General features: G+C 39.1%; 1 protein-coding gene across 1 annotated transcript in view; it reads left to right on the top strand.

Moving 5' to 3' along the window:
• Window positions 1–258: 258 nt before the first annotated feature.
• LOC310867666 (receptor-type tyrosine-protein kinase FLT3-like) overlaps window positions 259–10,581 on the top strand; it is a 16,420-nt gene continuing 6,097 nt past the window's right edge. The window contains exons 1-12 of the mRNA XM_083777785.1: window positions 259–499; window positions 1,589–1,671; window positions 6,162–6,295; window positions 6,464–6,594; window positions 6,815–6,938; window positions 7,084–7,226; window positions 7,772–7,947; window positions 8,434–8,569; window positions 8,868–9,042; window positions 9,231–9,331; window positions 9,753–9,867; window positions 10,444–10,581. The exon at window positions 10,444–10,581 is cut by the window's right edge and continues 74 nt beyond it. Of these exons, the coding sequence (XP_083633911.1) occupies window positions 475–499; window positions 1,589–1,671; window positions 6,162–6,295; window positions 6,464–6,594; window positions 6,815–6,938; window positions 7,084–7,226; window positions 7,772–7,947; window positions 8,434–8,569; window positions 8,868–9,042; window positions 9,231–9,331; window positions 9,753–9,867; window positions 10,444–10,581 (1,481 nt within the window). The 5' untranslated portion in view covers window positions 259–474. The remainder of the gene's footprint in view (window positions 500–1,588; window positions 1,672–6,161; window positions 6,296–6,463; window positions 6,595–6,814; window positions 6,939–7,083; window positions 7,227–7,771; window positions 7,948–8,433; window positions 8,570–8,867; window positions 9,043–9,230; window positions 9,332–9,752; window positions 9,868–10,443) is intronic.

Below are 10,581 nucleotides of genomic sequence, written 5' to 3'. Positions count from 1 at the left end.
CTTCATTATCAGTGATGTAATTAAAAAAGCTTGAAATATAGTAAAATGTTTACATGCATTTACTATATTTTAATACATTTTAAATAGGAGGGTTGAAATATTTGAAATAGGTTCGAAATTACGAACCTGTGAACAAAAAATATGACATTTAAAAAGAAAAATCATAGGCCTATAGGCTACATTGAAATTACTGATTGTCATACGCCTACAGTAGCCTAGTAGTGCCTTGACTTTATTTCACTCCCGTTTCCCCTTTCACATTCGTGACATGAGGTTTTCTTTTTTTCTCTTTTCTTTTTTAAATGAGTTGTTAACTAACTATAGGCCCAATTAACTTGATGACATCACTATTGCAACTTCCCTTGTTTATAAAGGCACGCATTCGTCCTCGCGCAATCATATTGATACTTTCTTGGGGCCATCCATCCTTTGGGCTTTGACTATGTGACAAAGAAAGCGACAGAAGTTTTTGCAATGCGGGGAAAGGGGACACTCGTCGGTGAGTCCGATCGTTCCTATTGCATAACATTTAACAATACAATAATTGCAATGCAACTGATGCTACATTGGGGTCGTGGATAAGAAGAACGTCTGATAAATGGCTGAATTGTTATTGCAAATTGTTTTGGCTGAATTTAAAGCCTGATTTAGCAGCATATTTAATTATCGTGTTTTCCAAGATGATGCATAATAATAGGCTATAATTTATGTACGATATTAGGCTACTTATAATTTTTTCATGATTGTGTTGGGTGACTGATTTCAGTAGGTTTCTATAGATTTACTTATTTAATCAGTATGAATTTTGATTTGATTGGATGGTCTTTTTATTGCTTTTATTGTCTTATTTGTATAGCCTATTTATAATTAGATGAATTCATGTAGATTGTTCATCTGTTCCACCATATTTCTTTCAATATCTTTCTGTTTTCTCTGTACTGAGTTTTCGCTTTGTGTTCTTGTTTTAACTTGTTCTTGAATATACCTCAATTTGATATGGCTCTATTGTTATTTATTTATTTGTATCCTGCTTTTGTATCGGTCAAAGCAGTTTCTTATTGTTATTATTGCTGTTATTACTACTACTGCTACTACTACTACTACTAGACTACTGCATGCTGCTACTATAACTTGAACTAAATTATTAAAACATTTAGCTAGTCCTATTTAGAAAGCTTGAATGGACTCAAAGGTTTTGGACATATCATATCAATAGTGTCAAACATATTCCAAAGATGAATAGAAGTATAATATATGCCAAATACAAAGAGTCAGAACAGATACATAGACTAGAAGGAATGATACTTACGTAAACCCATACAGCACATGAATTTGCAATTATGGTATGTAGCCTACTTACTTCTGTAGCCTATTAAAACACAGTTTAAGTTTACATAATGAAACCATTTTTGATACTGTGTAGAAGAAGTTGAACTGTTGTCCTTCAACTAATAACCCAAGTAATTTTAGTCCCATGTAATTTAGCGTCTCACTTTATAAAAGTGTTTGCGCAACACCCTAAACATATTATGGTATGTAAATAGTAATAGTAGAGTAAAGTAGCTGATAAAGTTTCCTGTCTTTCAAGCTGTGCTCCTGCTGTGGGCTGTCACAGTTGATGGTTTCGACAGAGATGCAGTCCAGAATCTGTCCTGTTTACCCTGCCAGCAGGTAACCGCCTTTCAGATCAATGTTTTGTTCACAGACACAGTATGCAATATGTACTGTATATACTGTACCCTATTTATTATTATGCACAAAACCGATTTTGTGTTTTCGAGGTCTTCCCTGAATCATCTATTTTACAAGCAATAATAAACAGAACACATTTTACCTCATTCAGGAATAAACATATTATTTCAAGAGGGGGGGGGGGAATCAAGTACAATTTATTGTTATTCATACACATACAATACGGCTGCACGAAATGCCGTTCCTCACAGACTAAGGTGTGGCATCAGTATGGTCTACTGGTGTACCACCCTAACGGAACCAAGTAGCCACCACAATAGAGAGAATAAAATACATGAAGCAGAATAAAAACAGTGGGGCCTGGGCCGGCCGAGCACTCCAGGCACGGCTGGTAATCCAGCCTGACAGCGCGTCACAGGTTCGAGTCTCGATCCTGACAACCATTGCTGCGTGTCTTCCCCCCATCTCTCTCTCCCTTTCCTGTCAAACTACTGTTAATCTATCAATAAAGGCAAAAAGCCACAAAAATATCTTTAAAAAAAAGAACTAGAAAAATTGCCCTTCTGGGCACAGGTCTCCACCAGGATTCTTCCTCAGCCTAGTGGGAATATGCGTGCACAGTTTCATCGCAATGGGACGCTGCGTTGAGGAGTTGTGGCGATTTGTACAAAGCGGGCTACTCCTGAAAACTGTAGGAGCCAATCGTGGCCAATCAGGATGGAATATGAGAAATCAAACAAACCTGTCTTGATCACATGGAGATCATGTGTACCGATTTGTGTGAAATTTGGATAAAATCTGAAGGAGTAATAATAGAAAATGTGTTTTACATATGTCGGCCTCCTGGTGGCGCTATAAAGAGCAGATGTGAAAAATTCCAGACAAAGGTTTTTCCTTGGCCTCTAGGGAGTTGGCATACAAAGTTATCCACAGATCCGTGCAGTTAGAGGTAAAAACACTTTTGGGCCAGTTATAGCACCACCTTGAAGCTGAGTTGAAATTGTTCATGTGGCATTTCGTCCTCGGCCTAGTGGGAATGTGGGTGCACAATTTCACGGAAATCACGCGATGTGTTCATGATTTGCAGCATTTTGTTTGAAACTGAGCACTCCTGTGAACTTTGGAAGCCAATCTTAACCAATCAGGATGGAGTGTGAGAAATCTGAAAGACCGGTTTCGTTGAATGGCTCTAGAGAGACTGTGTACCAATTTGCGTGATGTTTGGACAAAATCTGTAGGTGTACTGTGCAAAAACCTGTTTTGCACAAAGCGGCCTCCTGGTGGCGCTATAACAGGCCGTTCTGGAAAGTTTGGGGCAGAGGTTCATCGTTGGCATCCAGGGAGTGTGTGTGGAAAATTTGGCATCGACCGGGTTAACGGTGGCCGAGATTAGCTGCTCACGGACACACGGACGGACACACACACACACACACACACACACGGACGGACGGACGGAGTGCAAAACATACTCTCCCCCCATGCCTTCGGCCTGGTGGAGACAATAATAATAGTGGATAATAAGCAATATGATTATCTCAGGGTTTTTTAGCAGTTAACACAGAAGCAGAGTAATAATTAGCGTCTGACAGCTCCATACCATGATGAGATCTATGATTGTCTAATACTCTTCAGAGTCACCACCCTCCCTAGACCAACAGTGGTTGCTAGTGACAGAGACATGGGGGAAATTGGCAACTTCTAAAATTGGGAAAATAAAAATGCAGTATGTTTTGGTGTTAATTATCACCAAAACATACTGTATTTTTATGCCATGCATGCTGTGCTTAAGCACATCATGGAATTGTAACACATAAATGTTTATATATCTACCGGTATACACAAAATGCACAATGAGTTCACATAAGGAATATGTACAGGTAGCCTAACATTTGAAAGCAGAACTTTGACAATGTACTATTTAAAAAGTTTACTGAGACCAGTTCAAGCTTGACTTCCCCTTTTTAAGACACTTGCAGTCATTTCACTACATATCTAAAATACAGTTTTCTCGTGTGTAGTCATACTGTACAGAATCCACATACAGTACCATCATTGTTAAAGGGACACTTCACCCTTTTTGCAAAAAAATATATGTTAATGACGTTTAGAAGATTTAGAACACTTTCCTGGGGGTCTTTATGTGTATTTCATTTCAACCTTTATTTAGTTCTCGGAGAACACACTGAGGGCTGGGACCCTCTTTTTCAGTGGTGCCGAGATTACAACACATCAACAATGTACAGTTACAATGTAACATAACATAAAACAAGAAAACAACAAGAAAACAAAACATAGATAAATAGAGTAAAATATTACTGGTAATAATAATAATAATAATAATAAGGGAACATTGCATAGTGCTCAATTAAAACAGGTACAGTTGATATTTACCAGCGTTGATATGTCAAGATGAAAGCGATATAGAGAAGGAAGAGAGCTGTATTTTAGTGAAGTCTGTAAGGTGTTCCAAGTGTGTGGGGCAGCGCACTTGAAGGCAGACTTTCCAGATGTCGTCGAGGCATGTATGGTCTCAAGCATCAAATATTCTTGGGAGCGTGTATGATAAGAAATGGTTTTCCATTTTAAAAGAGAATTTAAATAAGAAGGTAAGTTCCCAATTAGAGCTTTATATATAAATAAAAACCAATGTTGGTCTCTCCTTGTCGCAAGGGAGGGCCAACCAACCTTATTATATAGTATGCAATGATGAGTGTTATAGCTGTCGCCTGTTATAAATCTGAGGGCAGAATGATAAACTGGGTCCAAGATTTTAAGTGTGGTAGCTGATGCGTTTCTGTATATAATGTCCCCGTAGTCCAGAGCGGAGATGAAAAGTGCTTCAATTAGTCTTTTTCTGGTAGGCCAAGGAAAGCAGGATCTGTTTCGGTTAAAAAAAGCCAAGCTTCATTCGCAATTTATTTGTTAAAATTTCAATGTGTGTTTTAAAAGTAAGTTTCTCGTCTAGCCAGATCCTGAGGTATTTATAAAAAGTTCAATGGTGGTTCCATTAGAGGTGTATAGCTGAGGATATTTGCATTTAAAACCAGTTTTAAATCTAGCAATGATTTCTGGAAAACATCAAAGGCAAGTTGCAACATATGAGTAGATTTCTCCACAGAGTCTGAGAAACAATATAAGATCGTATATCATCAGCATATAAATGTACATTACAGGTCTGTAATGTATTTACAATATTGTTAATATATATAATAAACAGTATGGGACCCAAAATCGAGCCTTGGGGTACTCCTTTAGATATATGGAGGAACTCTGATTTTACAGTTCCAACTTTAACACATTGATGTCTCTCAGAGAGGTAATTTTTAAACCATGTACAGGCAATATAGGATCAAAACCAATATGACAATCTTTCTAAAAGCAATGTATGGTCCACGGTATCGAAAGCTTTCGATAGGTCTACAAATAGTGCAGCACAAAATAGCTTGTTATCCAATGCTGAGGCAATATCATTTAAAACTAATGTCGTGGCAGTTACTGTACTATGTTTGGCCCGGAAACCAGATTGGTAAGGACTCAAAACTGAATTATTATGTAAGAACACTTTAAGTTGCTTATTTACAAGGGATTCAAGAATGTTAGCAAGACATGATAACTTGGAAATTGGACGATAATTATTTGGGTCATTTTTATCTTGTCCTTTGTGCAGGGGAACCACATGAGCCGTTTTCCAGGCTCTGGGAATAATACCAGATGAAATGGACAAATTGAAAATATAGCAGATTTGTTCTGTAATTAAGGGAGTGGAGGCCCTCAGAAGGAAAGGGTCCAGATTGTCCTCCCCAACTGATTTCTTTGGGTCTATGGTGGAAAGAGCATGAAATACCTCACTGGTGTTAAAAGGGGTAAAAGAAAAAGGCGTTTCTGAGGCAGACAGAGTATAATATGTGGTTTTAGATATTTTAGATTGTAGCAGTGAGCCCGGTGTCTCTGATGTCATGGACACTGGGCTCACTTACTTCCTGGACTACATGTTGTCTCAGTAAGACAGCTCTCCCCCTATCCACAAGGAGGAGCAGTGCACCAAATAATTATGGGAATTGTAGTCCAGGAAGGTAGTGAGACCAGTGTCCATGACATCAGAGACACTGGGCTCACTGCTAGAATCTAAAACCACATATTATACACATAAAGACCCGCAGGAAAGTGTTCTAAATCTTCTAAACGTCATTAACATATATTTTTTAGCAAAAAGGGTGAAGTGTCCCTTTAACACTTACAGACGCATTCTCTTTTCTGGTGTGTGGCACTTCTTGCAGCTTTATTTCTGTGTTGTCTATTCAATAATCCAAAATGCCAAACATGTTCCCATTATTATGTAGCTAGCTAAATACAGTGAACACTGTAGCAAAATACACCTATCAACAATATTGAATAGGATTTTAAAATCACACTGAATAATAATGAATTTAGGATGATGACCTGATGACCAGGTAAGGCTTGTATTTCAGGTACTCTATCTTCATCCGAATACCTCTGGTAATGTGGATGTGTGTGCTGGTAAGAATCTCAAAATCGTCCTACAAAACTTCTCTGGAGATCCTGCCTGCAAGTGGAGTCTAGGAATGAATCCTGCACTGACAATGTAAGTGTGTGTGTGTGTGTGTGTGTGTGTGTGTGTGTGTGTGTGTGTGTGTGTGTGTGTGTGTGTGTGTGTGTGTGTGTGTGTGTGTGTGTGTGTGTGTGAGTGTGAGTGTGAGTGTGAGTGTGAGTGCTATGCTTCGACTGCCATGACAACAGCATCTTCTTGCAGCAAAGGGAGTTATGAAAATATCCTACCACCTCTTTCGGAGAGGGATACTGGGGAATATACATTGAAATGGGAAACAACCGATGGCATCAAATCCTCCCTGGTTATACATCTCAATGTTCTCAATGTGCACAGTAAGTATCAGCGTTTGTCTCGCTCAAGCCTAATATATGCTCACATCGCATGATACCTTGTCACCAAGGCTTACATTTTTCCTTCACAAATTTACAGCAAGCACACATGACATCATGTCAGGAATACAATATTAGAGTTTTGAATGCTGAAAGAAAACGTAGTAACCTATGATAGACCATGTTTACCGTAATGTAACATTTCACCTCTGATTATTTCCAGAAAGCCCCATGATACCAAAGTTGAAACTGAAAGCCTCAAAAGCTAAAGGGCGTTCTTTGCTGTTCCTGTGCGTCTCATCCGGCTGTCCCAAGCCTACAATCAAATGGTCCAAAGACTTGCAGAGGTCTGGCATCACACATAATATTTGCTCGCAAAATCCAGACAATTGTATTTAATTTATTGTCTGTTAACATTAATCTTTTAAAGAAAATATTCATATTTCATCACTCTCCCATGTAATGAACCATGAAATGTGTCTTATTCAACAGTGGTGGTGTTGATGGGCAGAATCTTGATTTAAACAATGGAACGGCAGAGAGCACCATTAAAAGTTCAAAATATATCGAAACAACAGTGATGTGTTGTGCCTCCAACACAGAGGGGAAAGAATGCTCCCAGCTGTATGACTATGGTGATGCAGTTAGTCAATAACATTACAATAATCATGGTTGTATAAAGTTCTAACTGCAATATGCCTAATGCAACATATATATATTTTCGAAATAAAAAATATTTTTTGATGGTTGGTTTTCCATTTGCTCACACATTTAATGCATCACATCGAGACTAGGCACACAATCACACACACACACACACACACACACACACACACACACACACACACACACACACACACACACACACACACACACACACACACACACACACACACAAATATATCAATTAGACGTGTCCATATGCAGTATAATACAGCATATAGTTTACAGTTATACAGTATGTGTTAGTGGTTTGTGAGTATTATACTCTGGGTCACTTTCAAAGCATGTGTTTGACACTGCATTAAATTGGTTAAAACATTGGACCTACTGTACACTGCAAAATTAATGTTCTTCTTCTGCAGTGGCAAGGAAGGGGAAAGAAGGAAGAAATTGAGCACATTGTAAATAATATGGATTGTTTTTGACATGAGCCACTTAATGGCTGCTTGTCTTTCAGACATGGATAGTGATTGGAGGTCAGATGAAGAGGCTCCACGCGTGACTCTCAGCCCTGGTCAACCCCTGCTGCTTCGCTGCACAACCACAGCCTTGGAAGCACCAATAGAGTGGGATAGAAACGGTCAAATAATTACTAGCAGCACAGCGCCATGTTTTGGGAACAACATGGAGGAGGTACAGTATAACTATAGTACCAGTATCAGCAGTTTCTCTTGTGCTCTGTCACGTGAACTCAATAGAGTTCTGGAGGGTTCCATTTGCTGAGAAGGATATAGGGGGGAATCCATGCCGCTGCGTTTGGTATCCTACTGGTCATAAATTGTTTATCACCGGTGTTCTTGTTTTTTAACCCTGCTTTTGGTCAGACTGAATTAATTAAATACATGTCTGATATGTCTGATATTTCATTTGTTTGATATCACAATTGACAATATCATGAACAAATATATACATTAACCACATTAACATGACATATGTCAATGTTCTTTCGCCATTTGTCATATAAGACAAAGTATTAAGTCAAATTAAGACAAAGGCTTAAGTCATTAACAAAATGTTTCTTTTACAAATCAAACCAACAATTCTGGATCTAAAAATATCATAACATTCCTCCTCCATTCTTCCTAATTAATTTAATGTAACACTATCTTTTCCCTTTAGATTTGCATAGCCGATGATATGCATGATTACAGCACAATGCGCTACCTGTTCATTGACTCTGTTACTGAAAACCACAGTGGAACATATACCTGCAAGACACAAGCCAGAACCAAATCTGTCCGTGTTCAAGTCCTGGGTTTGTAGAAATAAATTCCTCATTTCAAGATGTCATGAACCCTTATCATTTAATTGCCATAATGGTCATGGTGTTTTAGGTCAGATATTAGATGGATCATTTTATATTATACACGTATACATACTATACAGATATATTGGAATATAGTCATTACTTATTCATTACTCTCTTATAAGAAGAATCTGGAAAAAACTTAACGACTTCTTAGCTACCTCTTTTCTTTTTTATCGGCAGAATCTGCATTGTTTGTATTAGTTTGCATTAGTTTTAGATTGTTCCATTTCTTGTGTGTCCTCAGATGAGGAGTTCCTCTTTGTTCAGGTGGAGAACAACAAAACCATATCGGTCAAGGACACACCCTTCTGCTTACAAGCCGATGTCTCCTCTCACCCTGTACTTCAGAATTGTGCCTGGGAGGACACAGAAAACAACAAGACTGACTGTGTCAGGCCCACGCGGTTATGGAAGAACAGGTCATGAACTCAAAGTGCTTCTTAGTTCTTACTGAGATGCAGTTTCTATGGGGACATTTAAAATTTAAAATTAATTGGAAAAGTAAACTAACTAGTTCCTGTAATTTTGGGTCAGAGATGTTTAGGATGAAGGAATGGATGGCTGGATAAAAGAAACAACAGGTGTGTGTACATGGCTCTTTCCGCAGAACTCTGACGCTGTGTCATCAAAACAAATCTGGAGAATATAAATTACACCTGAAGGCAGGCAGAAAAACAGAAACAAAGGTCATGTCAGTGTGTGTGGCGGGTAAGATGGATTGATTGATTGACATTTTTATTTCACAGTATGTAGAATGGGTACATTTCAAACGAAAGCACAAGTCAATATAAAAACTGTTACTTTGAGGACGAAACCGAAAAGCACTATGGTTCCTCCATTTTCAATTAATCAGAAAAGTCTGTGTGTGTGTGTGACTGTGTGTGTGTGTGTGTGTGTGTGTGTGTGTGTGTGTGTGTGTGTGTGTGTGTGTGTGTGTGTGTGTGTGTGTGTGCGTGCGCGCGCGTGCGTGCGTGCGTGCGTGCGTGCGTGCGTGCGTGCGTGCGTGCGTGCGTGCGTGCGTGCGTGCGTGCGTGCGTGCGTGCGTGCGTGTGTGCGTGCGTGCGTGCAACTTGCATACAGTAATATCTATTATATGTCAGTCAATTCACTGACTTTACCTTCATTTCAGATGAATCATTGATCAAATGCCATTGTGACCATAATGCTCTGAACTGCTCCTGTGAGGCTATAAGTCCTGTCCCAGTAAACATGACTTGGATGTCCTGCCCTCTGGCCAATGACAGGTAGGTCTTTCCCCAGTGCTACCCAGGTCAGTGGGTATTACTTTATGCAGGGGATATAAACTAAACTTCAACACACTGGTTGACTTATTTTCTATCAATTACACACCCCATGAAGCCTTGAATTGATCGATATTGTTTTGTTTTTGTCGCAGTCCTAAGACTCTTTTTCTCATCAGATTATTGGCTCAAGAATGTGACAAAAAACAAAAGATATCTCATGAATTGGGTGAACTACTCCTTTAAGGGCAATTTATGTTGTGCACAACAAGAGTCATACAACATGTCACACAGAGTCAGAAACATGTAGCAGAGGAACGTTGCAGACCTCAGAAAAAAAGGTCGCAGATGCTGTCAGATAAATGTTTCCTTCCTTTTCTGTTTTTTTTCCTCCTGGCTGTCAGCAAAAGTAGATTCAAAACTTCCTCTTCCTCCGCCAAATCCAAATCATCCTCCGCTTACATTGTAACACTGTTAGCCCTTTTGTCAACAGTTATCTCAGGCCATACCATAGAGATGAGGCGCCGCTGTCGCAGAGTCATGGTATGAGAACATTACCCTGCTTTGTCTCCTTTACAGCTGTCAGCCAGAATCCACTTTCTGGACAGAGATACCACATACCACTAAAGAAGACTCAGATCTGCGCTGCAACAAGAAGCTGAGCAGCTCTCTAACCAAACAGAATGAAGGCCACTATGTTAGGTTTTGCCTCACCAA

The sequence above is a fragment of the Protomyctophum parallelum genome (assembly GCF_964188405.1).
Source record: "Protomyctophum parallelum genome assembly, chromosome: 12".
NCBI classification, from domain to species: Eukaryota; Metazoa; Chordata; class Actinopteri; order Myctophiformes; family Myctophidae; genus Protomyctophum; species Protomyctophum parallelum.
The sequence above is the reverse complement of the archived record's forward strand: the minus strand, read 5'-3'. Positions and strand labels throughout refer to the sequence as shown.